The 26,027-nt window shown below is 50.3% G+C and overlaps 9 protein-coding genes and 1 non-coding gene across 10 annotated transcripts; 4 read left to right on the plus strand and 6 right to left on the minus strand.

The window, feature by feature from the left end:
• Positions 1 to 1,476: 1,476 nt before the first annotated feature.
• Positions 1,477 to 2,213, minus strand: BO97DRAFT_419879 (uncharacterized protein; the record flags this gene model as incomplete). The annotated part of the gene is made up of 2 exons (XM_025696605.1): positions 1,477 to 1,677; positions 1,749 to 2,213. 2 exons carry the CDS (start codon positions 2,211 to 2,213, stop codon positions 1,477 to 1,479), a joined length of 666 nt encoding a protein of 221 aa, XP_025556798.1.
• A 2,573-nt stretch (positions 2,214 to 4,786) lies between these two features.
• Positions 4,787 to 5,791, plus strand: BO97DRAFT_410050 (uncharacterized protein; the record flags this gene model as incomplete). Its single annotated transcript, XM_025696123.1, has 2 exons — positions 4,787 to 5,321; positions 5,385 to 5,791. The coding sequence occupies 2 exons, from the start codon at positions 4,787 to 4,789 to the stop codon at positions 5,789 to 5,791; spliced, it is 942 nt and encodes a 313-aa protein (XP_025556799.1).
• Positions 5,792 to 6,257: 466 nt separating this feature from the next.
• On the plus strand, positions 6,258 to 8,315 carry BO97DRAFT_11530 (uncharacterized protein). Its single transcript, XM_025689934.1, has 4 exons — positions 6,258 to 6,456; positions 6,510 to 6,614; positions 6,675 to 7,364; positions 7,429 to 8,315. The coding sequence occupies exons 2-4, from the start codon at positions 6,570 to 6,572 to the stop codon at positions 8,182 to 8,184; spliced, it is 1,491 nt and encodes a 496-aa protein (XP_025556800.1). The 5' UTR covers positions 6,258 to 6,456; positions 6,510 to 6,569; the 3' UTR covers positions 8,185 to 8,315.
• Positions 8,316 to 9,585: 1,270 nt separating this feature from the next.
• BO97DRAFT_11557 (gelsolin family protein) lies at positions 9,586 to 11,022 on the minus strand. Its single transcript, XM_025689938.1, has one exon. It carries the CDS (start codon positions 10,902 to 10,904, stop codon positions 9,660 to 9,662), a length of 1,245 nt encoding a protein of 414 aa, XP_025556801.1. The 5' UTR covers positions 10,905 to 11,022; the 3' UTR covers positions 9,586 to 9,659.
• A 1-nt stretch (position 11,023) lies between these two features.
• BO97DRAFT_11563 (uncharacterized protein) lies at positions 11,024 to 16,194 on the minus strand. Its single transcript, XM_025689940.1, has 3 exons — positions 15,401 to 16,194; positions 13,348 to 15,351; positions 11,024 to 13,292 (listed from the first exon to the last, which is right to left on the minus strand). The coding sequence occupies exons 1-3, from the start codon at positions 16,037 to 16,039 to the stop codon at positions 11,292 to 11,294; spliced, it is 4,644 nt and encodes a 1,547-aa protein (XP_025556802.1). The 5' UTR covers positions 16,040 to 16,194; the 3' UTR covers positions 11,024 to 11,291.
• A 615-nt stretch (positions 16,195 to 16,809) lies between these two features.
• On the minus strand, positions 16,810 to 18,340 carry BO97DRAFT_430607 (MFS general substrate transporter; the record flags this gene model as incomplete). Its single annotated transcript, XM_025697450.1, has 4 exons — positions 16,810 to 17,619; positions 17,714 to 17,938; positions 17,991 to 18,091; positions 18,160 to 18,340. 4 exons carry the CDS (start codon positions 18,338 to 18,340, stop codon positions 16,810 to 16,812), a joined length of 1,317 nt encoding a protein of 438 aa, XP_025556803.1.
• A 319-nt stretch (positions 18,341 to 18,659) lies between these two features.
• On the minus strand, positions 18,660 to 19,337 carry BO97DRAFT_333753 (uncharacterized protein; the record flags this gene model as incomplete). Its single annotated transcript, XM_025691374.1, has 2 exons — positions 18,660 to 19,066; positions 19,115 to 19,337. Coding segments are annotated over 2 exons (630 nt in total), but the record flags the coding sequence as incomplete, so codon positions are not given.
• A 753-nt stretch (positions 19,338 to 20,090) lies between these two features.
• On the plus strand, positions 20,091 to 21,643 carry BO97DRAFT_430608 (MFS general substrate transporter; the record flags this gene model as incomplete). The annotated part of the gene is made up of 5 exons (XM_025697451.1): positions 20,091 to 20,185; positions 20,249 to 20,280; positions 20,353 to 20,965; positions 21,038 to 21,326; positions 21,587 to 21,643. The coding sequence occupies 5 exons, from the start codon at positions 20,091 to 20,093 to the stop codon at positions 21,641 to 21,643; spliced, it is 1,086 nt and encodes a 361-aa protein (XP_025556805.1).
• Positions 21,644 to 21,954: 311 nt separating this feature from the next.
• Positions 21,955 to 23,472, minus strand: BO97DRAFT_448162 (zinc-binding alcohol dehydrogenase family protein; the record flags this gene model as incomplete). Its single annotated transcript, XM_025698823.1, has 5 exons — positions 21,955 to 22,202; positions 22,283 to 22,653; positions 22,769 to 22,981; positions 23,062 to 23,196; positions 23,322 to 23,472. The coding sequence occupies 5 exons, from the start codon at positions 23,470 to 23,472 to the stop codon at positions 22,020 to 22,022; spliced, it is 1,053 nt and encodes a 350-aa protein (XP_025556806.1). The 3' UTR covers positions 21,955 to 22,019.
• Positions 23,473 to 25,832: 2,360 nt separating this feature from the next.
• On the plus strand, positions 25,833 to 25,904 carry BO97DRAFT_t12. Its single transcript has one exon. It is a non-coding gene; the product is annotated as a tRNA-Ala (tRNA).
• The last annotated feature ends 123 nt before the right edge of the window (positions 25,905 to 26,027 follow it).

Below are 26,027 nucleotides of genomic sequence, written 5' to 3' on the forward strand. Positions count from 1 at the left end.
GAAAATCCGCTGTTCAAAGTAAGGCTTAGTTGCAGGCTTCCCAGGGACCAGAATATCCAAATTTGACTCACTTTGTGGTCTTCAGCCATGATGTAGACTGTAGTCTCCTAAGATGACACGTATCTGATTTGCTTTGCTTTCACTTTTGCTTGGGGGCATCCAAACGAATTCTGCAAATCGAACTAAGACTTTTTTATCTTATCCCATGCCCCGCATCCTGATTGTGTCTGACGAAGGTGTGATGTGGCCTCAGCCATAAGGATCAAGCACCATTCGGGCCTATTGCGAATCGAGCGTTGGGGCTAGTTTCCGTTATCTCCGATAAAGTCTCGAGTATGGCGGACGGTCTAACGCGGACTCGATTCTTGTACGTAGAAGTTAACCTCCTGCCTTGCGCTCCGTAATATAGTCAGTATCAAGAGAGAACGCAATAATTCGTAGATCGTCCAGCCCAACCCCGTGTCGCGACTCGGGAAACCGTGGACGGTCGTAGGCGCTACCCGCTGGGGACGGGAACGGGACGGCTATCATCCGCCGGAGATCTCGCTTGGCGAACGCCTAGATTAGATCCTAGAATGCCCCGCCACCCCCTTTGCACTCCTATTGTCGTTATAACAAGCTTTGTTCTGCGCATGAAATCAAGAAAAAATCTACCGTGAAGCGATTATTCCAGCCCACATGCATGAAAGCACTGCATAAGCCATCATTGACGACCTGGAGCCGAAGATAGGAAAAACTACGTCATCCGGAACAGCGGAAGGCCATGCGTCTATTTGAAGGCAGACATTTGAGGACACTGAAGCCCCCAAGTCTAACTGCTTGCATGATCAGCAGCTTGATAATGCCGTTGATATAGCTCTGCCTCCAGGAAATGTACAGATGAACAAAGACCTTGTCCAGTAGCGCTTATACCAAGTTGTAGTCTCTGCTACTATGTAGGCAAGCCAGACAGAAGGCTGGCTGACCAACACATGTCTCCGGAACTGAAGGGCTCGACTTTTGCTTTTTCTGCTGCCAATTTTCGTTCCTTACTGACGTCAAGCTGGAATGGTGGTCATTGCCCGGACAGAACACACCTTTGACAGAATTCTAAATGTGGTAAACATGATAATATACCAGACACTCGCAAGTAAAATCACGCAAATGATGGTTACCCAAGGTACGCCAACCGATCACGCATCCGCTACAGCAATACTCTCAGTAGGCAACTTGACAGAAATTGTCTCGGGCAATTTGGAACGGGCATATGGCTGGTGCTTGAAGTGAGTTTTTACCTGGCTCAGGAGCTGGAGCTCATGGTCTACATTACATGATACGTACACTTGATGCTCTCGAGTGAGCAGTCACAATGCACACAAAGGTCCCAGAATAGCGGTTTCCATTTTATTTCCCCAAATCGATGCTATTGGGACTGCAATCTTGATCATTTAACCTATTTCTCGCACTCCCAAGAACGAGCTGCTATCACTGGAAGCCTCAGACATAAGGCCCATGATACTCCGTCAAAATAGCCGGAAACTCTCGATCCAAAGCCTGCCAAACGGACTCAATCACAGCCGCATCAGCAACCGTGACAATGCTGTTAACTGCAACATCCAGCCCTAGTGCTCGAACTCGAAGCTCGCCCAACCAATCGTGCATCTGCTTGCAGTATTGCATCGCGCAAAGAGTTGCTTTCTACCGCCGTTTATCTCACATATCAGCTCTCTCTACAGAAGGTATGTATTAACTCATCGGGAGCGACTCACCTGTTCGGCAATCGTCATAACCAAGTGCGTAAAAACCGGTCCCAATGGCACAACCGTGCCAGTCACCCGGCTGGAGTCGAGAGGATTCAGATAACCCAAGGCGCTCGCCTGGCGGGTTGCCTCCGCGTTGGTATTGAAGATAGCCTGGCCCTGGGCCTGGATGACTGGGATCATGCTCTTGTCAAACTGGGTGGCTGCAATTGTTTTGTCGAAGGCAATACCCTGGACGGATAGCCTGAAGAGGGTGGCAATGAAAGCTTCGACGCCATCGTCTGGCTCGATAGACTCAAGTAAGGGGCCTGAAGTCGCTGTAGCAGGCGCAAGAGCCGCAGAGAAGCTTCTAGTGCTTGATTTGGCAGGGCCTTGCGCTTTCAGTGAGTCAAGAGACTTTGCGTCCGAGATGGGTTTCCCGAGCAGGCTCGGGACCAGAGCAAGCAGCGCGAAGAGGGTGAAAACAAATTGCATCGTTCGGGTAAAATATTGCACAGATGCTTCGATGAGTAGATACTGAATAAGAAGACAGGGCCGGGCGAGTTGAGGATATTTATCGAGATACAAGGTATCCGTGATAGCTTGATATAGTTTAGGATTACTGCGGCGCGATTTGGAACGGTACATTCACAGACTGGCTCAATGCTATGAATTACACGGGTAGACTTTGTTACTCAGTTGTACACCCTCCTTGATAACGGGCCGAACATTGGTCTAACAGATGTCGTTATCTGACCTGCTGGTGGATTAAAAGCGATCAACATCTCGGCGACCAAATCGAAAAGGATGGCATAGGGAATCTTGCCTTAGAACTGATGTCACTCAAGTATTGAATGATACTCGATCTCGATTTATGTCGCACCTGACCTGTTGTGTATTGACCAAAAACCGTGATAGTAGCACATGCGGTACGGTACAGTGCGACTTTGAGTCTGACACAGCCATTAGACTTTAGTACCTGATCTTTCCCGGCCCGTTCCTGGATACACCTTTGATACAAATACGGGAAGAATTTATATCTTAAGTCATCATTAGTTCTGTAGTACATGTTACTGGAGAAGAAGAGTTGAGAAGCTGTGGTCTTACAGGATTGAGCCCAGATCCATTGACTCGGTATTATATATCGTCGAGCGAGTAAAAAATCAGCCGAGTGTGTTTGTAGCATTTTGAGTATACACAGCACAGCCCGGATAAGTTTGCTATAATCTAAGTCTGAACATGGCGATTATCAAGCATTAAGTGGGCCTTTCACTGTGCCCTCGGAATCACATGTTTCACATCAGAACAAGAAAGCAAGACTCCTTTTACACGTTCCACAACGACTTTTGTACTCGAAGATCAACAGTCTCACTGCACGCTGCCGCCTGAATCCGACGATTGACAAGCCTGACTCTTCTTGACACGTGCCTTTCGCTTGAAGCCTCTACGCGACTATCCGTCTTAATCTGACGGAGCCAGATCAGCGAGAAATCCTCACGCGCGATATTAAATATACCATGTTCCTCTGCCATGGGCAAGGGTTCATCCATGTCGTAAGGTGACTATACACATAGTATGATTTGCAAAACCTACCGGTGTATGGTAAGCACCTATAGATGCCAGCCTTTTGAATCTTATGCTTTGTGTCAAATGTTAACCGAATGCAGCCAATGTATGCCAGATAAATATAGGTCCAGGCAAAGGTTAACATGCCCAGAGGCAGAGGCACGGCGCCGACTATTGCGAGCGTCAAACGGGACTCGGTTGTGGCAATCATGGGCACAGATAGCATCTTTCGTCCCTTCTCCATCTTTTTGCTCACTGTGAGATATACCTCGCAGCATTGCATCTGAATCCTAGTTTTAACAGGTCGGAGTACATGGTTAATTTGTGGTAAGCACAACGCGTGACCTTGATCTCATGCCGTGGTAGTTTGGGCTTACCATTTTCGGATCGCAGGCACCACTTTCGTGATATCATGCTTGCTAAGGATCTATTTCCTGATGCTGTGTCCCACTTGTTGCAAAGTCTACTGACTTTTGTACGTGTCTCATGGCGGCGGACGTTCGAGCCGCACGCAGCTCAGATCCTGCCAACAAAATGTCAATTGCTCTGGTTCAGCAATGGGGCCAATGAGGCACTAACTATGGGGGCTTCAGGCTGTAGCTTGGAAGATATACTCTCGGAGATTGAGTTCGACTTTGAGGGTTCCTTTCGGGGGCCAAGGTGCCTTGTTGAAGGGGCGCGGTCAAGATAGTATCAGTTGGTGTTAGAAGTGGAATGGAAAGGGATGTCCTCAATACTGCACTTCAAAAGTGTAGTATAGGAGCTACGTTGATTGTGAATGGATCGTAGCATTTGGTATTATCATTTTGGAGATTTTATTGGGGTACTGATCCGGCTAGGGTTGCTCTCAACAGACTGATCTGCTGGATGGAGATGTTCAACAAAAGTACTTCACAATGCCTCAGGTGAGGAAGGTGAGTGCTGGATCGAAAGTGTCCCTGTGTGTTTCAGAAGTGCAGCTCAGGGCTTAAGACAAACGATACTTCAAGAGGAGACTGGGACTTTCCGCCCCCAAGCTCTTTAACCTTGCCGGTTGTGGCCGAGTGGCTGTGATGGACCCCAAACCCAGGATTCCGCCCTTTCGGTCAGGAACTAGCACTAAACCTTCTTCAATTATACTGCTGAGACATCTGCAGACAATGGACCCTGAAGTCTGATAGCCTCAATGCTGCAGAAGAGGTTCCCGAAGTAGTTGATGCCGGCAGAGGCCCTGCTCATCCGATCAGCCCCCAAACAGTCAATACGAGCGCCCAGCCCTATGCTCGTATCCATGCTACACTCTTTGCAACATTCTATCGTGATTGTTCAGGGTCTACTCAGCTGCAATATGGGGGCTACAGGCTGCGCTCAAAATGTAGATATAAAAGCTGCTCCAAGTCGCTGCGAAGTGTATTCATCATCCAGCAGCTCATTCCAGTCCTTCATTCGTTCCATTCCAATATTCTTTCACTAGCCAAAGTCTTTCGCTTCTACTCATTTCTTCAACTTCCCTGAATATCATCATGCTTGACAAGCTCATGTTCCTGGCTGGAGCTCTGCTGACCCCGGCGGTCACTGCAGCAGCCCTGCCCGCCGTGACAGCCCCTGCTGCCTTTGCGCTACCCACCTACTCTGCCGTGTCTGTGTCTGCCTCCGCTGTGGCCGGAGCCGCGCTCAACACCCACACCGCGGTTCAGGGTGCTAACGGCCAGCCCACCTCCGTTCCCATCGTTGGCGGGTCAGACTGCTACTTCTGCCCGGACGGCAAGGAAGAACAGGGCTGGGCCCTCTTCGGCCTCGAATCCGCCGGGATCTACGAGGATATCCTTGCCCCTGAAGGCTTCGTTACCTCACTGCCAGTTATCACCGTCTCCGTCGCCGGAGACCCCAGCTATGACGACGACGAGCCCACGCGCACCACTGAGGACGACGCCTCCCTCGCCAGACGCTCCGTCCCGACCACCACCGCCTACGTCGACAGCAACAAGTTCAAGATCCTGAACAAATACGCCAAGCAGAGCCACTGGACCAACGGCCAGGGCTGGGCTCTTCTCGCAGGTGAGTCTCCGAAGTAAACAATACACAGCACTGTTTAAATTGCTAACCGAGCTACTCGCGCAGCCTGGCCCGCCAGTGGTGTCGTCCCCGTCTCCGAGCACTACCAACTCATTGCTGGCTATGTCTCAGTGGCAACCAAGTCACGCCAGGAGAAGGACAAGAAGGGCAAGGTGACGAAGGTGGTCGAGACTGTTACCCGTGACTATGCGGGCTACGTGTACGACATCCGCGCACAGCAGGTTGGCAACGTGCAGAAGATCGTTTTCATTGAGCGTGGTGACTCCCGCGAGACCTGGGACAACGGCGTTAAGGGCTTGTCCTTCTCCAGCAAGGGTGCCATTCGCGCCGGACTCACTCACGAGATCATTGCTGCTCGCGGAAAGACTCTGGCTGACACCATGGGCAACTATAACTACCTGACCAACAACTGCAACACGTTTGCCAACCGCTTGTACAATGATTTGAAGTAGGGGGCGACGTCGTGATTGGTGCTGGATGCTGGGAAGGGATGGTGAGGACCGGGGCCGGGGAGGAGGAGGAGGTTGTTGGCTGGCAAGAGAGAGCAGGGCGAGACTATGATAGAGAGGTTGTATCTATTCATAGTCACTGATGAGGCAATAGAATGGTTATGACTAGGCAGACGTGTTTGACATTGAGACTTCTCTCGTAAGGTGGAAGGTCAGCCTGAGTGTAACATAAGATAAACGGTAAGGCGGAAGCTGAAAGCACTGTACTTCGTGATTCGAGCTGTCAGCCTTGTTGTAACATATGTTAATCACAGTAACACTGCACGTTCCTGCACGTTCCTGCAGGGCCTCACCAAGGGGTGTTTTTTGTGGTGGCGGTGCAGAGTAAACTGAGTAGCATCGGGCTAGCTCAGCCTGGCCTCAGGCCGTGGGGGCCAGATCGGTGTTAGCCCTCCCCAAACTATTTCATCTCCCCGCCTCCTTCACGCTGTCAGCAACCTCTCTTTCTCCCTCTCCATTGCTTTGAACCATATATTCCCTCCTTTTTATCGTTCCCTCAATAAGAAATCTATCGAGTATGTTGGAAGCACTCAATAAACTTCTTCATAACCTCCAAGTCGGTCCCCACGAACGACAGGTCAAAGAATACCTTGACAAAGCCACCAAAGGCCAGTTTACTTAGACCAAGTCTTCACCACATTCAGTAATTAACTCCTGTTAGATTCCATTCAAAAGGATCTTCAGAATGCACTAAAGCACTTAAACCTTCATTCATCCTTGGATGCCTTCGACACTTCATCCATCGAGGACAAAAATCAACAACGATGTACTTAGACCCCACCTTACATTTGTCGGTTTCTTGCTAACGCTCTCAGACTGGACGAAGGCGAGCCTAGTAGCTCACATTGCCAGGAATCATCCTGATTTCAGCTTCTCCAGCGAAGGGATTGACTTGCTTTGGCGATGTTTGTACTACTATGCCTATCATCCGTTCCCACGGAACGAGACCACCGAGGAGAGGATAGACTGCAACGCATTCAACCGCACCCTGGCACTCCTCGTTCACGATGGTACCAAGCTTCTTGGTACGCAAGACAATGGAGCTTATCTGTGGCGCTCCCACGAGGATCCAAAGTTCATTCCTCAAGCCAACTTTGCCCGCGTCCTCCGGAGCATTGGCCGTCCCGATACCTCCTCCCCAACCTCCCCGGGGCGCCACGATTCACCATCCGTGCTAAGCGATGTCATGGACGTCCTCGCGACAACACAGCCATGCTCTATATCCCAGGCCCCCTCGGTTGACCAGCTAGACACCACCGCACGTAAGCTGTTAAGCCAGGAACCTCCTACTCCCACACGGTATCGTGTCAGTCGCCAGGAGGTCTTACTTCTCGCCACCCTAGTACTCCGATTGAGGACTTCGAAGGCCAAGTGGGACCAGACCCGGCAGTTTGGCTCTCTCGCCCCGTTTGAGCCCGCTGACGAAGTGCTGGCGACTGGTATCCTCCAAAGGATTATGCCAGAGGACAAGGAGCACGACGCGGATGAGCTCGCCAGCACTCTATTCGAACACTTGGTATGTCCATCCCTACTCTCTCCACAGATCCTGATCTAAATTCTTCGACATTGACCATATCCAGCCACATCTCCTGCTTCACTTCCACCAGCTGTGGGCCGTGCTCTTCCAGCCTTCACGGCCCAACACCAACAATGTCTCAGTAGCCGACGCGACAGAAAATTCCATCCCAGCGCGTGTCTTGTCGGCCCTGTCGCTCTTCCTTCCTATGGGGTCCAGCACGACCACCACGCCGCGATCCTCGTCCAACCCAAGACGCGTGAGGTTCGAGAAGATTGACTTGCCAGCTGATTCAGCTCCGACCTACACGGATCTAGTCAACGCATTGCAGACCGGCGACAACCCGCACATCATTCTAGCCACGAACGCAGACCGCTCCCAAGTTATTGGGGCCTTGATCCCCTCTCCACTCTGGAGCACAGGCGCAGACGGCCGCAAGCGGGACTGCAAGGTCGGAAACACCCATCTTCTCTTCCAGCTGGGTGAGGAGTTCCGGGTCCTGCGATGGATGAACAAGCCACACACACTGCTGAAGACTTTGATCGGAATGAATGGAGAGGAGCAATCGGATGCGCAGAAGGAACCTTGGACGGGACCATTTTATGTTGGGGATATGTCAAAATCCAGTGCTGCGAGACTCGAGTTTGATCCCGAGGAAAAAGTTGTATCCTTGCGCGGATCGACGGGAATTGCTGATGGGTCGTCTGATGCAGCGGGCTATCGGGATGTGCTCGGGTCCCCTAAGGGGCCAGCAGCGCGGAGGGACTGGGAGGTGGTGATCAACGCGAGTCGAGTCTACGTGTATTCGGTCTTGGCTTAGGAATCTCTGTACTGTGTTGCGGTTAGGAAGGTGATCTACGGTCAGATTGTGTTTATGCAGCTGTCTTTGAGTTCATTAGTGCGACCGATAGGATATTTTAGCTTAAAGTTAGTTTTCACTAGGTAGGGTTCCCGTGGAGGTCATTGGGTCTTTTTGGTTTAGTTCCAGGGTGATTGGGAAGAAATGTTTGACTCTTGGATATCTACGAAGGTCTCTGTGCTATCGTTGAGTTGCATTGTAGCCTGAGCTGCCTCCTAAAGAGATGGTAGAAGCCGGTTTGGAAAAGGGTTGTTGGGGGCCCTGCCCCGGGAATAAGGCTGTGAGGCAAGTTCGGAATGGCGGGAGTGGCCGGCGGCAGGATCAGGGTCTGGCTAGCCGTCCGGGCGGTGCATCAGCCCCCAGGCAGCACCATAAGCCAAGGGGCCATTTTACCCAATTCAGCCAGTTGGCCCCTTCTGTCTCAGGGTCTTCTGTCAGCTTTAAGGCTTCGCATCTCTTAGTGTCCTGTCACGGACGAGATGACCGATTAATTCCGGTGTAGTCTTCTGCAAGTCTCGAGCCTTGCCTCAGTTCGTCTGTCTATTGGGATCATGGCTATCTGCTCATTATAAGTCTACTACTCATCAGCTTCGGCACAGATTTACCACCACACTACCACCGAGGGGCATTTATTCCAGCATATTTTGGACAAATACCAGGCCCAGGAAGAGCCGCTCGATGAAGTTCCGCTCAACGGTTGGGCCCCTGTCGACGATTGGAGCCCCATTAATTTAACCAAACAAAGTAGCCCTGGAAGACTCACTATGTCTCACTCCTGGCCCCAATGGAACCTCAAGGGGCATTTGACCGAAGAATGATCATTCTTCAGATACAAGGTTACATCTTCATGCAATCACCAGTTGAGCGACATTGAGCATAAATAGCAGCATAGAGACGCTCGAACAATCTTTTTCGCATCCAGCTTCTAATGTAGAATCAACATCCGCTCCCTCCCTTTCTTCAACTCTATATTCTTTTCGAGTTCTGAAGGAGATACTACGGAATACGGGTGCCCTTCAGTCTTACTACTTCGTGTAAGCAGAAGATTTCGGGCCTGCCGCAACATTTCGTTGACTGGAACAATCTGCCTAACTCTGTGCGTACAGCTCAGTGAGGGGCTCGGTAGTAATCGTGTGCTTGATTTGCATTGCGCTCGTGGAGGTTGCGAAACCCGCGCAAGGGAGTTACCTCTCAGTCGGGGGTGGACAGCCCAGCTAGAATTTCTATTATACAGAGATATGAGTCTTGTGATTTGAGTTCGAATACGTGTTGTAGAGCTTGTGTAATGACACCTACAAGTAGCGCGAGATTTAAGAACCGAACCTATTAGTAATTGTGAGATATCAAAGCAGCTTCTTTGGTGTAAGAATCAATGCAGTGGACACGCTCGATGATTCCATTTCGCAATATACAAAGTCTAATTATATATGTATGTACTAAGCCGCAGCGGCGATTGCCCGCATGAACGCCGGGCTTTCGTGCCCTTGCACCACCTTCGAAATCGGGATGAGATGCGCCTCGGAGCCCTCGGGGCTCTCCTGGAGCCATCGGACATAAGATTGAGCCACCTTCAACCACAGAGCCCTCTCAGCGGCACTAGCCTCCAAGCCCTGCCACACCCATAACCGATCCCCAGCATCAAACAAAAAGATATCCCTCGCATCCAGATCCGCCTTGCCAATGTGACTTCCCTCCTTGACAAGGTCAAAGGACAACGCTCCAGAAGCATCACTGAGCCTGAATAACTTGCGCTGCGCAACATCGCCCTCGCCCCCAGCCTCCTCCGCAGCCCGCTTCCGCGACGACAACGGCCGCGGGGCACTAAACGAGAGCTGCTCGACCTCCTTCCCACCGAGCATATCCACAATGACCTTCGACCTAGCCTCAAGCTGCGACAGAACCTCGACATCGACGTGTTTCGCCTGCGTCAGATCATGCACCACCTGTGCGGCCTTGCCCTTCTCCATGGGACTGCAGCTCCGGCCCTGCCACACCCAGATCTTATCGCCGCGATCCAGCACGAAAACATCCTTATCATCCAAGCTCTGCCACGTCGGCTCCACCTCATGCACAATCAGAGACCCGGACCGTCCGGAACTGGGGTGCTTGAACACGCGCAAGAGCGTCGTAATTTCTTCCTTGGGAGCGTCCTCCTCCACATGCCTGAAACCCGACCGCACGCCGCCCGCCCGGATCGAGATCCGCGGGAACAGGCTCACGAACTCGGCAGACGGGTGCGCCTGCACCTCGCGATGCTGCGTCGCCGCGCCGTGGAGGTACTCGTCCAGCTCGACGGTCTTGTACGCTGCTGTGCCGGCCTCGTCTTGCGTCGTCTTGCTTCCCAGCCAGAAGAAGATATCATGCTGTAGGCTTGGTTCCTCCTCGTCGCTCTGCTGTTGTTGTTGTTGGGAAGGGGATTTGGAACTGTGTAGCACGATGTAGCTGTCGCCGTTGTAGAATTCGCCGTATCGCTCCTTCGGCCACGGGATGACTTCGAACTGCTCGATGCGCCATATGTGTAGTCCCGGAGCGGTGCCAATGGTGCCCGGGTCGCGCCAAGCGGGCTCCGTGGCGGCGGAGTTGTATTTGACTTGGTGGTCGAGAGCGGAGTTAATCAGCTCGACGTTGCTATCCTTGATGTCATATTCTTTGGGATGGACGAGGCCTTCGTGGGGGGACATTTTGCGTGAGAATTGGATCGGTGCTGTTGCTACTAGGTCGTGTGTATTTTGAGGGGAATGGGTTCTTGTGATTGTTGTTCTTTCTTGGAGGGGGTGGTTCAGTTATCGATAGCTGATAAGGCGGGAGGGGCACGTGATGTGGCGCGGTGCGGGTCGGGTTCGTCATTTCCGAGGGATATTTATAGAAGTAGTGGAATCATGGGGCTGGGATGATCGCCACACTTGCTCATTTTCGGTTGTTGTGCGACCGACAGATCGAGTGAGGCTAGAAAAAGCTAAATTATCTCTAGGAAAAGTGATGCACTAGTTGAGTCTACCATGGTCTCAACTCAGGGGTGGAAGTGGTGTACCGCGATAAGGTACAAATTCAGGTGCTAGGAGGTGCTCTTAGGGTTCTTCACTCGGGAACGGATCGGTATCCGAGAATACGATCACGAATACCCCTCTTGACTGAACATCTAGGATGATCATGTTTGAATGGACTGCCCAATTATCGGTCCCATATTCTGTAGGGACCAAAAGCAGATTTCGACCATTAGATGTGATCCACGGCCGCTTGAAGTCGAGGCGAGGATACTGGGGCCTTTCGGGGTTGCCAATATAAGGACAGATAGCATTTCGATCAAATACAGACCCGGGTCCCGCGATCTCTTTCACGCAGACACCACTTTCAATGTCCCAAATTCGAATCATGCCTTTTATAGCGCTTAATGATATGAGATACCTACCTTCGGCCGAAAACGCGATCGACTCGACGCACTCAAACAAGGGGTCGTGCGTGATCGTCAATCGATGGGCACCATTGCTAGCATCCCAAAGTTTGATACTGGAGTTCGTAGACGTGGATGCAACTAGCGAGCCATCAGAGGAAAAAACAGCCGCCGAGATCAGACCATTGTGGGCTTGCCACGTTAGGACGGGGTGGTTAGTGCCAATCCTCCATCGCTGAAGCCATCCAGTTAGAGACCCCGAGATCAGTTGTGTGCTATCGGACGAGAAAGCGACCACCGTAATTGGCTCCACTGCTTGCCAGGAAGCCATCGTACAAGTACCACCACAACTCAAAACCTCGAGGCTTTCAGCGGACTCGTCAGCTTTGACCTTGCCATATGCTGCTGCAATCTTCGTGCTATCTGGCGAGAAGGCCATTGTATGGATTTCACCTGCGATGGGCCTGACACAAATGCCGTCACCAATGTTGCAGATCTCCAGGCTTGCACGCATATAGGCTGACGCATATTGCATGCCATTGGGGGAAATGCACACATCCACAAGGCCACCCATGTCTCTATAACCTGTTCTGTCCGAGCGAATAGCGCTTCCATTGGTGTCCCACAGCTTCAACTGGGAGCCAGAGCCGGATAGGAAATATCGATCGTCGGGTGAAAATGCGACGTTGCATTGCCAGCCGCTATCGATTACCTGCAAGCGATTTCCAGTGTACACATCCCAGAGTTGAGTAGTTGTGCCAAAGCCCCCCGATAGAAGATGCATTCCATCAGAAGACAGGGCTATGGACCGGACGCGACCCTCATGAGGGATAGACCTTAGTAGAATGCCGTTCTCTGCGTCCCAGAACTTAAATGTACCACCTGCGGACCCCGACACGATGACAGTCCCACTGGGAGAGAAGGCGATTGCATTCACACGATCGGCATGTCCGAGCGTTTTTAAACATTGTTTTTCCTTCACATCCCATATTTTCAGGGTGTTGTCTTCGGACCCGGAGACAAGTTTCATCCCGTCAGGTGAAAAGGAAATGGAGACAACGGACTTGTCATGGCCCTCGAGTGTTTGGACAAAGGTTCCATCATTAGAGCGCCAAAGCGTCAGCGTACCATCTTCATATCCCACAGCGCAATATAGACCATCGTACGAAAAGGCGATAGATTGGAGCCCGGCGGCGTTGCAATCCAAGTCTGTCAAAATAGAGCCAGTTTCGACATCTAGGATGCTGACTACATACGCAGAACTCCTCACCAGGATACGCAGACCATCGGATGAGAAAGTGGCTGGACCAATCAACCAAATTTCAGGAATATCGCGTGTTTGAAGACATGCGCCACTGTTGGCATCCCAAATCTTGATACAGAATGGGCTGATAGCTAGTATCTGCCGCCCGTCTGGGGAGAATGTGAGTGCCAAAGCGCCACCCGAATCATTCATTGATTGTATACAGGCTCCCCATTCTGGTTCCATTACTGGCTTTCGTACGATCCAGTCTGGTTCTTTGTGTCTAAAAAGATCTCGAGTCAAGCTGTGCTCTGGACTGAACAGAAGTGCCGAGGAGTAAAGCTGCAGAGGATTGTGGCTTGTGATAGCTTGATTTTGCAAAAGGAACTGTCTAGAATCTTGGACAAGGCGAAGAAACTCAGCATGCTGGGAGTCCTATAGCAACATAGGTTAGCAAATAAAGAGGTATTCGATTCTACAAAATACCCACGAGAAGTCGGCTGATGAGTTTGTCCGTTGCAAGTATGGCATTGGGGGATAAAGCATTTGTCAAAGCCGTTGCTTCCAGCCAATGAAGGAAATGCTCCTTCCAAAATAGCTCAATTATTTCTAGGATCGATATGTCTAGACACGAGTCATTCGATGTAATCAAACACAGATGGTCAATCCAATGTAGGCAACTGTATTGAATAGATGCGAGAGGTTTGGAGGCGGGGACTCGAAGGCGGGCCTCGGCAATCCCAACCCCTGGATCTCTCAAAGCGTACACGTCTTGTTTCAGATGTCGGGACATGGCAAGAACTGATCTCGATAAAATAGTGTCATGTATTTGTTGGTGTCCATTGGGGAAGATGCCATCCGAAAGAACCGTCGATTTCAATGGTGCAAGAAGATAGTCTTTTGCAGACTGATGGATAAAGGAGACAAGTTGTTCGTGTCCCTGAACAGACAGCAGTCCGCACGTACTCACGATCATGCGAATATCGGCAAATTCAGACAAGTCAGCCAGCATTTCGAGCTCGGGGAATCTTAGCGGGCGCATAACATTGGCCATAATAAGAAGCACTTGTGTGCACTCCATGACGAGGTCATCATTTTCCTGCTTGAGAATCTCCCGCATCATTTGATCATATAGTTCATTGAGTCCTTCCGGCATTTTGCGGACAACCTCAATAATTTTGTCAGCTCGGCACCTTTGCACCTCGATATGCCGGAATACAAGGGCTGCCCAAAGAAATGTGCCATCTGCCTTTGCCCTCAAGATCTCCGTGGCGTCGAGTTTGATGCGATTCAGTTTCTCCAACCTGTGACTGAGGTCTGATCCCTGTTTATCTTCAAGAGTTGATTCGTAACCCTTAAACAGAGCGGTAATCTTGTATCGAATAAATGCATCAACGGCATGCGAGATGTTCTCTCTTGCGTTCTCTTCAAGGTTAATGTCGAGCTTTCTCTCTGCACTGTTCATATACTCCTCGATTTCAACTTTGTGTCGACTAGAAATGAGCCATTTGACTCGTGACAATGGTTTGGCCATAATGTCAACAATGAGCTTCAGCAGCTTCTTTCGACCATCTTTGCACTCGTCGAGAGCGTCCAGCATCAAATACCGATCTCCGACGAATGGCTCCTGGAGGATATCAATAAGGACATCAGAGAGGATGAAGAAGGCGCTCCTATCTGTAAAAGCCTTCGCTCCACGGCTATCCCACTGGCGCCGGAGGTGTGAGATGAGAGCTGGTTGTTGAATGATTAGTTGATGAATCAAACCTCTCAGCACTGCCTCGGAATTGTTGAGATTTGCATCACTTTCTTGACAGAGAAAGAAAGACTGGATATTGGAATCAAAACTCGAATTTGATAGCTCCTTAATGATACCAATCATGAGCATTGTCTTTCCCTTTCCCGGATTGCCACTTATCCAAAGTAGTTGAGACCTTTCTTGGTACCTCCATTGGCAAAAGCGTGGATCTTCCAAAATCCATGCAAAGGATTCGGCTAAGATGGAATCTTTGGAATATTCGATTCGTCTCATTTCCGCTGCTGGGTCCACAAGATACAGGTCTTGGAGGCATTCCTGATCCTTGGACTGACCAAATCTGTCGTTTATGCGCTGCAAGAGAAGATTGTGTTTCTCGTGGTAGTCCATTGACTTTTGACAGTTGTATGTTTGAGAGTTTTGGCGAACAATTGCTTCAGCTTCTTTGATCTCTGTCAAGCTTCCTTCCCAACCCTTGAGATTAAGTATGTCCTTGAGCGTGGTTAGAAATCGGTTCTCGTAAAACGAGCACACGCTCATCATTTGGTAGGAGAGCAAAGACTTGTAAAGCTCAACAATCTGGCTCTTCAGATCCAAGCGCACATCATCCAGCAAAATATCGGTTGTGCCTTTCTGAAGAAGAGACCTGGATAATGCCCAATACCAACTCATCTTTTTAGTCACGTAATCCAAGCCAGCGAGGTTGGCTTGCGAGCTTGTGCCTATATTCGCGAGAAGCTGTCCCTGAATTAATTCCAATTCTGATTCAATTAACGGCCGCACTCACCTTGATAGCCAATGTTATCCCCGTCCAGGCCAGAGCAGCCTGAGGACATGTGCTAAGCGCAAAGCTGATGAGCTCGCTGGTCGAAGTGATCACATCCATGACCTCACCGATATGGTGTTTAATTTGGGCCTCTCGCTCTGTCTTCTTTAGACCTTTGCCGACGAGCTCTTTCATCTGGTCTTGTCTCTTGCCTCGATCCCTTTCAATTAAATCTTGCTGTTCTTCGAGATTCGGAGACGACGAAGGGCTTTCGCTAAGCTCCCGGCTGAGAATCCTTTCGTATGTCTTGAACAAGGCGGGCTTTTCCTCACGGAGGGTGTCATACGCCTCGTCCCACAGCTGCTGTGGTTCAAACGGGGTGCGCCTGTCGACATTTGTTGCCGTACCGTGCGGGATGGCATTACCCCCGCTCAATCCTCTGCGCTGGTAGATGGGAGCTATCGAGGGTTCATGCTCTTCTTGGGGAGGGAACTTCTTTGGAACATCCGCAGACGTCTCCGGCCTCGCTTTGGGTGAAGTTGTGGGATCGCTATATGTGACGTGGTGTGCCTCACTGGACCCACCTTGATCGGAATCTTCTTCGCGCCTTATAGCCCGTCTCTCAGTTCGTCTGAGAATTTTCCCTAGAGCCTTCTTCATGATCTTTCTTGTACAGTACCAGACTTTGAAAACTTGGGGACGGGTTGACAGCGTGACCACAAGGGAAGAAATGAGGCTACCAACTTTCTCAACATTCTCTGGCACACGTGGTCTAGTGGGGTAACGAATTCCTACCAACTCCCATTGGATCGATAGCCATTCGGGGAGTGTGTTGGTCGTGCATTAGTTAGCGCTTGATATAAAATGCTGCAGGCTGCTTGGATCTGGGACTACCCAGTCAGTCAGCGCTAAGATGTTCAGCCGAGGGGTTGCATTCGCGCTAATGTATCGGAGGGCAAATCACTTTTCCCACAGTCGGACTGTCCTCACTTGAGCAAGCTCCGCCACGACCTGATCGAGCGGAATATGGCCTCGATGCTATGGGGCGGTTGGAAACGACGAGTAGCGGCAGGATTTGTGCCACCTGTCTCCTATCCCTAGCGAACATCTCCCGCACCCTGAGCCACCGAAGCTGTGGCCCTCGCTTGGCTGAAACTAGAGTTCACGCCAACAACTCACTGGCCTGGAATAAGCAACAGGATGTCATCTTGAGATGCTGCTCTCGCGCATAATCTATTTGCTAGACTTTGCTATTCTGGGAAGCAATGTAATCGCGGATACCCAAAAAGTCTTATCTTTAAGTAACAGTACTAACTTCAGAAGGAAACGGACTTTGAAGAAGGCGCAAATGGCAGGATAGTTCCGATTCATGAACCGGCTTCTAATCCCCTCTCCTAGCATGGTCACTACCAATGCCCTTCTCTCATGTCTTAGTGAAGGATTCCCAGTCTTCTCGCCGCAAATCCTAACGCTCCAAAACCCGCAGTAAGCCCTGTAAAGACAATCAAGCCCCCGAATCTCGTCCCATACCCGAAAGCCGCAGACTTCGCGATTAACGGCCATTGCGCGTTAATTAGAACTTCACTGATTGGTCCACACGCTATCGAGCCCACACCCCGGCCAGCATTTAATAAGCCGAATATGATACCAGTAGAAGCAGTCTCGTCGACTTCTTTGACAGCCCGCACTATCCCGGGCCAGGTTGCACTGGCACTGCCCGCGAAGACCCCGTAGACAATGGCGAACAGGCATAGAGGCGGTAGCGAGACTGACAGGCCCCAGATCGCGAATACAGCGAGAACGGTCCCAACGGTAGCGAGGAGGATGACGTTTGTCACGTGCCACTTGTCGATCAAGAAGCCTACGAGAATGAACCCAATTGTGATGCCCGCGTTCATGAGGGTCACGGGTGCAGTGGTGCCGAATCCCGATTCCCCAACCACGAGGCGTGAGTATGTTGGCAAGTAAAGAGAGGGAGCAAAATATCCCAGACTCTGGAGAGTGCTTCCCAGCTGAAAAATTAGAAATGGGCGCGACCACAGGAATTCGAAGCTGATCTTTTGCCGTCGGGGCATTGGGGCGGCGGCAATTGGCGTTCTCGGCTTCACGAATGGCAGGAAGGGGCATACGAGCAGAACCATGGCCACAGCCCAGGCGCATATAGTGGTCCGGTAAGAATATTTTGAGAGTGCGGCGCTGACAACAAAGGGGAATATAATTCCTGCAAGACCGCTTCCGGCCTGATATTCTATGAGCCTTTTCCGCTTGGCATGTTCAATGTGGGAAGGTCGGACTTACCCAGCATAGACCTTATGCCAAGCCCTTTCGGCGCACGAACCACTCGTCAATATATATGAGAACGGGATAATAGAGCATGCAAGCACCAACGGGGTAGATAATCCCTTGGGTCACCAACAGCTGCCACACCGTGGTGGCAAATGCGGATGACAGGATTCCAACAGTTGCAATCACGAGACCGGCGATACTACTTTTCCGACCTAGATATGGCCAGCGCTGCAGGAAAAAAAGGCTGAAAGGCGAGGCAAGGTAAAGGATACCCTAGCAGCGTTTAGGATAGCCTTTAATGACTTGTGCACTTAGGGCTACTCACCATCGAGCACGATCCTACCAGGGACACACGGGATGCATCCTGGGCAAATGGTTCGGTGGTGGTGTAGTAGTCCTGAAATACACCAAATGAAAAAGGGAATCCTTTTGCAGTTAGGGCTTTGTGATGACCATCTAAGCTAACTTTCAGCAAACACAGATCTTTAACTCACCCCAGACCATCATCTCTAAGAGGAAAGCTCCCACCAGACATAGCCATGCATCCTTACCCCCGTCCACTGGGGGCAAGGAGAATTCTCGCAGTGCAGTGGCTGCGTCGTCGTTTGACTGGTCTTGTAAATCGTCTCCAATTTGAGCTGGATGGAGCTCGTAGTTGAATACTGTTTGACCCATTGTTATACGTCTGGGTTGTTCGGGGGGTGCGAAGGCCTTGAGTTGAGCATAAGTTCGTCACAAGCTGGGAGGTCGGATTTAGGTTAACTTGTACTTACTATTCCCCATTCCAGCCCAACTCTCCAACGAGCCAATTTGAGATGCTGCCCGATAAGTCAGGCATGCATGAGTGGCAATGGAATCGCCATAGGCTGAGCGCGGGCGGGAAACATTACCCGATCCAGCAAGTCATGCGACGGGGAAACGGGTGGTCAGATCTTCAAAGGCACAAAACGCATGCTAAGCCTTTGTAGGCTGCGGGGTCATAAGCAAATAACATTCAATCACAGTCGGGTGCAGGTGGATAGGCGGGGCAGGGGATGTAAGTAGGTGGCCGTGCGGTATAGTATCTCCACACTGGAGGGTGACCGAGTGGTTGCAGAACACTCACAACCATAGCAACATTCCAGATATCAACGTCATACTCCCAGCCTGCTCGCAAAATGACCCCAGGAGCCCTGTAAAGATTTGGCATGATATCTTCATCAAGACGTTTGTTACTAAGACGAGGTTCGCCGAAATCGCTCGGAAGCGGTAGTCCGTCTCCAGGAGGGAAGCGGGAAGACATGTAGATTGTACGATCTGTGACCACCTTTCGCGCTGATGGCGTCTTTATCTCTGCTTCCTCAAAATCGGCGAGCGCTTCTGGCTTTGGTGTTGGAAGAAGCAGATATTTGAGCTGAAGATCTATAAAACTCAGCTCCTCGTGTCGTGGAAGAAGAAAGCAGACCATACCTGTATGGATTTCGCCACCTACAGAATGTAAGAAGTCCAACACAACCAGTAACTGTCGGATACAATTTTTCAGATCCTTAAGAATTACTGCCTTTCCAAGGGTCCATTCTAGCAGCTCATTCGCGCTTATTCCCAGCGGTTCATGGTCGAGACAGATATGCAGACCATGGGGACCCGGGATCACAAAATGATCGTATAACTTCTGAATATTTCTTTCACCGGGTTAGTGCACGCCTTATATGCATCACACAGATGCTTTATACACCCTCTCGTAGAGTTCCAAGATTCTCTAGGAGGGTGCTGCGCATGCATATTATCTGTGACCAGACTCTTTTTTGAATTTGACGGTACATCTTGGGGCTCGGTGTAGGGGCCCCACATAGCGGCTACGCTTTCACTTTCCTCTTCTGTCGTCAAATCCGGCAGTCATCCCGACCGATATCTCGGGACTACCAGGACTTCACAGCCAGATGAGAGTCAGCCATGATTTGACCTGCTCCGGGTGGCTTACCTGTCCCGAAATATGACATAAGGGCGGAACGCAAGGGCGTGTGCTATGTGAGAACGTTCGCAAAATGGCTCTCCATGGCTTACGCGACAGCATCATTGGACAGTTTCTTCGCCGCTTGGTGCACCCATCATGGTCGCTGTTTCAGGACGAGCTCGAACCTATAACAAAAATGCCATTGCAGCGGGAGACTGTGCGCAATTCTTACAAGGCTCCGAGTCAGTTGGTCAAGAAGACAAGCCATTACGCCATACGGGACGATCAAACTCCATCCGCAGAACATCCTTTCAACCAGACCATTTTCCGCTAGCACGGCTCACGGCGGAGGACTGCAAGAAAAAGGAGCAAGGCAATCAGGTCATGCTCATTTGGTGCTCGGATTCCGACCCTGATAACCCTTATAACTGACATAACAGCAAGAAGCTCTGGGTTGCAGCGGTTATTGGGCTTTATACCCTGGTCTCGTAAATGTCTGCCCCGATCTACACCCCAAGCACCGAGTACGTGGCTCGGGAATACGATATTAGTCACGCACAATCTTCGTTGGGTCTTGTGCTTTATGTGTGACTGTCTAAAAACAATTTAGGCCGCCGGAGGCCTCAGATGCACGACTAATATCGTACTAGTGTAGGATATGGCTTTGGGGCCCTCTTGTTTAGTCCCTTGTGCCATATGCTGTTTCATAAGTAATATTCTGCATTATATGCATTCCGACTGCACTCACGCACAGCAAAGCGGGCTTTTTTCTTGCGATTTCTTCAAGGGTTTTTTGCCAGTGCATCACTAACTACAGGCGGGGCTTCACTCGGAGATGTCTATGGTGCTACGAGCTTTCCGTGTGCCATGTCGATCTGGGCGGCATGTGCCTATTCAGCACCGACAATAGGTCCCACCATTCCAGGGTTCGTTATCCCTGTTCTCGGATGGCGCTTTTCCATGTGGGAGATCCTTATCGCGGCTGCTCCAGTCTTCATTCTGGTTTTTACACTCCCTGAAACAAGCGCCACGACAATCCTCTACCGACGCGCGCGGCGGCTGCGGCAGCGAGACTGCATAACTCTGTATGTCACGGCCGGGGAAATGGCCCAGCAAGGAGTCCGTTTTCCTCAAGTGGTTCAAAATTCGCTTCTGATCCCCTTTCGAATCACTCTATCGGACCCGGCTATGTTGTTTGTTAATATCTATATCATGTTGATCTACAGTATCTACTACTCATTCTTTGAGGTGTGCCCCATCGTATATGGTCAGATATATGGCTTCAATGCCGGAGAGAAAGGGTGTGTTTTTATTGGTAATACTATAGGCACCGCCATGGCGATGCTGATCTTGTTTCTTTACCACCAGTCTGACCCACCAACGCAATAAGAAGCCGAAGGCAAACTCGAGAAGGTTCTCATCTCAGCTCTGTATGCCAGTTTTGGGCCTCCCGTCAGTCTGTCTCTTTTTGGGTGGACCGCTCATCCCAGTGTACATTGGACTATCCCCACCATTGGGATGCTGATTTACCCGGCTACCGTGTGTATCCTGATGCAGTGTCTCTTCTTGTATATTTCATCGTGTTATCCGCACTACCGAGCAAGTCTGTTCGCCGCCTCCGACTTCAAGCGCAGCTGCTTTGAGGCTGCGGCCATTCTCTTCTCCAGGCCAATGTATGAAAATGCGGGCGTCGGACCAGGGTGCAGTATCTTGACTGGTCTGATTGTCGTATGTGTGATCGGGATATTCTTTGCTCTTTATTTACGGAAGGGCCCTGCGACAACGCTCGCGATTCACCGGATAGAGCCATTGACAATCAGTGGGGTGACTCTTGTTGTCGCGATCGTGCTTTGACTACTATGCTATATCTATTATCGCAATTGAGCTTCTCTTGGCAGCCAAAAACCTTTGTTCCGTGTCAGCGTAGTCATATTGTTTCGGGCCCAGCCTCGACGAAAAATTCCAGGTATTACCTTAATAGTATCTAGAATTACTGCTTGACAAATTGGGTTCCCATTCAGTGCTTAAAGGCTCGAACTGGGTGATGTTGCTGTCTTTCATCTCCTTCACTCTGGCTCAGATTCCAGCGTGTTTTAGACCCTGAAGTCTCTACCCGACTGCTTCTACTATCTCACCTACAAGCTTTCAGATCATCAAGATGCCAATTAAAACCCAAATCACAAGAAACTCTCCCCCGTCCACTTAAAACTTTAGACTAAGTAGTATTTTGCGGGGTACATTGTCATTCAATTGAGTAATATACAAAGCATGATTCAAATTGCCTTGATAGTTACACGCATGCCTATTTCGGCCAGCGAGTGCATTAAAACTGAAGAACAGAAATGTAGGCTGATGTTCCTTGTTCATCAAACGACTTGAAAGCACATTACCACTATCTAAAGCCAGATATGGCCCATCTCGTTACAATGCATAGACAATCTTATAAGCGGAAATCTTTCCATCCCGATACTCTTGGAATCCCTGTGGTACGGCATCCAATCCATGTAGAATCCTGGGAGTGCTCGGCTTGAGAGCCCCTTCCTCCAACCATGAAGAAAGTTTCGCAAACAGTTCCGCCGCGAGTGCATGATCATCTTTGGAAGCCTACGTAAACACCACAATCATGTCAGTATCTGCCTAAAACCTTGCGGCAAAGAGTCTCGCGCTTTGGAATGCCAACTCACCGGCCATTTGAACTCGCCATAAGTATGGTCTTTGATAAATGAGGTCCACACCAACACATCCGTAACCCGAGTGCCTGAGGTCACGTCCTCGGTATTCGTTTTGCCCGGGCGCACTGTGCACAAGGTGCCATTTCCATTGTAGAACGTCCGAGAAGATGTCGGTGAGGATGTTGCATTGCCGATCGTGTCAAAGGCGTACGACAGCGTGGAAGCCACCGCCTGTATCTTCTCGATGACCTTATCGTCCTTGTAGTCGAAGACGTGCTGGGCGCCGTAAGAGCGCACCAGATCTGCGTGTCTCGGGCTACAGGTCGTGGTGACTTGCAGTCCGTACATTGTTGCCAGTTGAATGGCGTAGAGACCGACGCTTGCTGTGAGGAGCTGGTAAGTTGTGGGTTTGGAAAGGGATGAAAGCGACCAGGGCTCCCGCAGTAAAATGACTCGAGGCTGTGAACTACAATAAGAGCAGGAGCACGGTGTACGTACAGCTGCCACCCCAAATTAGCACGTCGGTGCTCTTCTGGTGTTCATGGTCAATGGCCAGACAGTCCTTCGAGAAAAGAGCCAGCCATGCGGTCGCAGCCGCCAGAGGCACAGTGCTCGCCTGCTCGCGGGAGATATTCTGCCCCGACACCGGGTACGAGATTCTCCCATCGGCTAGAGTATATTCACTGTAGGCGCCTAAACCCTTGATCTCGCCTGGTTTTCGTCGGTCGAGCAGATGTCACAACATGTCAGCTTTTGTAATGTCCCAAAGATAGCTCAGTGGCTGTACTTACCGCCCCAGATTAGGCCGGCGATGATATCTCCCTTATTGTATCGTTGGACGAATCTGCCAACTTCAGTGACTTCGCCGACGAAATCGCAACCCAGCACGGCACCCTCGCCAAATGCTTTGTTATCCAACGACTGAACTGTATCTCATTTTGCTTATGTCAATGTAGATTTCTTTGCAAATCATTGAATCATCATGGTCCCAAAGTACGGGGTCGAAGCGGGGCAGGAATAGGAAGCGAAAAAGTGATGCCGACAAACGTACCATCAGTTGGGTTCTGTGCAGCGTGGGTAATCTTCACAAGGACTTGTCCCTCGCTTGGATGGGAAATTTGGATTGGTTCCTTCGACAGGTGTAGTCCTTGTGCATTATCCTGGCGAAGCACTTGCGCTGTCATTTGTTGGTTTGCGCTCATTTTGGTGTGTTCGGTCTGGGTTCGATTTGGGTTGAGCTTGGGTAGATTTGGCCTCGTCCTCTTTTGGTCAATGAACCTTAGTCGGAAGTAAGACCAAGAACAAGTTTATGCTGCTTTTAATTGTGGTGATGGGAGTGTTGGATGTTCGAGAGTAATATATCATGGATATCAGGAACGGCTGTAGCTTCTGGTCAATATGACCTTGTCCAGAAGGCGACAGGATAAGATTAGGCAAGTCGAAGCGCCTTCTGGAATTTCCCCACGCGCTGTAATTCCCACTGTGCTACATACGCGGACATCGGCTAGTGAGTCATCTTCCTGTGGATATATCTATGCAAAACTCGATATTGATTTATGGCTGCCTCTTGGTTTGTGGCACTACGTACTACCATGCTGGTTCAATTCTTCTCTCACAAATGGGATATGTGTCAGCACCTTCCTCTCCAGACGACGCACGTCAAGCCCAACAGTGTACTGTTGACGCCCTCTGGCATGCACGAGAGTTACTAGACATCTCAGCCTGCAATCCATCGTAGCGAGTACTTCCAATTTCCGTAAATCTTTTGGCTTTCTATATATGTCTTCACGCTTGAGCATCGAGACCCAAATGATGTGCATCTTCTATGGTTTTCATAAGCCAAATTTGAGCATTACTCACTCAAAAAAACCAATGTATAGTGCAAACCGGGTGAACCACTTGCAGCCCTTGTATATCGCAGGGACAGTCTTTGCTGGGTACCGCACGACCTCTCCTTCCAAGCAACCTCGGTCGTCATCTCGCCGCATGGCGAGTCCTGATCCGCTGAGCCTTCCTGGAGCCCTACCACCCAGTCTTGATAAGAGACAACGTTCCCCGAGGAGTACGCCGCTGAAAAGATTCAGTTGCTCAGGCATTTGGCTAGGATCGAAGCCGAAACCGGCGGGAAGACCTCCCACCGTGCTGCGGATCTGAGGATGCTTTGGGGGATGGCGTGAAAAACACCACGATTGAGATCCTGTGCGGGTGTTTATATGTTCTCTCCAATTACAAATTAATGCACATATGATGGAAACTTCTACTCCACGTGGCGGATGGACTACTTTCTCGGATCGTCTACCAGATGTTGTAAAGTGAAATGGTGTGGGAGACAGAAACGGAGCATTCGAAGTCAAGATGAACAAAAAAGAAAAGGGCGCCGACTCTTTTTTCGCGCTGCACATGTTCAGGACTTGAGCTGAATGTGAATCACTGCATTGGAATGAACACATAGCGGCGCGTACAATGGTGTCCTCTAATCTGAGAGTCTAGCAGTCCTGAATGCAGATAACGACATGTGGTCCCGTGTAGTAACATTCTCAATGAGTGAATTGTGTAGGACGTGGTGCTTGCAATAAGGAGTCCTTAGAGCCGTCGTCCCGATGCAAATGAGAAATAGCAGGGCCGATCTGCGGGGGTGGGCTTAGGACATGGTTTTGTTTAGCGGGTTGGCGATGTGGTGGATGACTGGGGTGGCGGTTTAGTCCGAGGAATGAACATCCGGTGCCCGGTGGTGGGATAATCCGGCGATGGTGTTAAGTGGGCGGAAGTGGCCAATCAACTGGTACACTAGGAAGATGAAGAGATTGAGCGAGGTGAAACGGTAGTCTAGACTGGTGCTGCTGCTAGGACTCTGAAGCTCCAGTATATCACGAGGATAAACACGTGAAATACGAAGGAGGTGTGGATTATATTATGGCGGAGAGGGCTCCGTAGACTATTTTGAGGTGGTGGAGAGGTATCAAGGCTGGTATTGATGCTGAGGATGAGTTGGGTGAGAGGACAACAGGGAAACAATGGCAGATATGACAAGATATACTGAATTTACTGGGTGGGTTGGCGGCTTTCGGGAACGGCAAGGCAAAAAGACCATGGTTGCGAGTCAAGTAGGGTTCTGGGGTTTGCCAAGAGATTTATATCTCCCACCAAATGTACACAATTGGAATATCCATGATGCTGTTGCTTTTTACCTCGTATCATTCATTATTGGACAGTTTTTCTCGACTGCTTTTGTGTACATGTGTGGTGTTGGCACAATTGAAACCTAAGGTCAGACCATTATCTTTATATCATTGCTGGGCAAACATTACGGCTAGCAGTGTGCCTGGCAGAGAACTCCTTCTTGTGTTGCTTCGCTGAACCTTGACATGATAGCCTCTGAAGCGTACCGGTCATTGCACGACAATAAACTGCTCGTTAGTATCTAATACCACATTCAAGCTCTACAACATTTATTAAAAGAGAATATTGGGGAAGGTGGCAGGTGACGCTGAGCGGGAGCCGCGACACTCGCGGCGTCGGAAGCCGGTCATGGCGTCAAAAGTCAGCTCGGTTTTCAACAATTGGGGCTGTGGTTTAGTGGTATAATATTCCCTTAGCATGGGAGAGGTCCGGGGTTCGATTCCCCGCAGCTCCATCTTTTTGCATTTTTCTTCAACGCGCATAGATTGATTGCCGTTCTTCGGGAGAGATGGTGGGTCCGCAAGCCCTAATCCGGTCATAGAGACGGGAATGATTTGCCATGAATTGGTATGTTTTG

Source organism: Aspergillus homomorphus (assembly GCF_003184865.1).
Source record: "Aspergillus homomorphus CBS 101889 unplaced genomic scaffold BO97scaffold_1, whole genome shotgun sequence".
Lineage (NCBI taxonomy): Eukaryota > Fungi > Ascomycota > Eurotiomycetes > Eurotiales > Aspergillaceae > Aspergillus > Aspergillus homomorphus.

Bases quoted from the DNA above. Each gene is read 5' to 3' on its own strand.
- BO97DRAFT_11563 (XM_025689940.1), bottom strand. From the start codon at position 16,039: ATGAAGAAGGCTCTAGGGAAAATTCTCAGACGAACTGAGAGACGGGCT. The intron at 15,352-15,400 runs GTGAGTGCGGCC...ATTCAGGGACAG, and splicing joins GGATAACATTGGCTATCAAG to CTTCTCGCGAATATAGGCAC. The intron at 13,293-13,347 runs GTGGGTATTTTG...ATGTTGCTATAG, and splicing joins AACTCATCAGCCGACTTCTC to GACTCCCAGCATGCTGAGTT.
- BO97DRAFT_11557 (XM_025689938.1), bottom strand. From the start codon at position 10,904: ATGTCCCCCCACGAAGGCCTCGTCCATCCCAAAGAATATGACATCAAG.
- BO97DRAFT_11530 (XM_025689934.1), top strand. From the start codon at position 6,570: ATGCCTTCGACACTTCATCCATCGAGGACAAAAATCAACAACGAT. The intron at 6,615-6,674 runs GTACTTAGACCC...GACTGGACGAAG, and splicing joins GGACAAAAATCAACAACGAT to GCGAGCCTAGTAGCTCACAT. The intron at 7,365-7,428 runs GTATGTCCATCC...GACCATATCCAG, and splicing joins GCACTCTATTCGAACACTTG to CCACATCTCCTGCTTCACTT.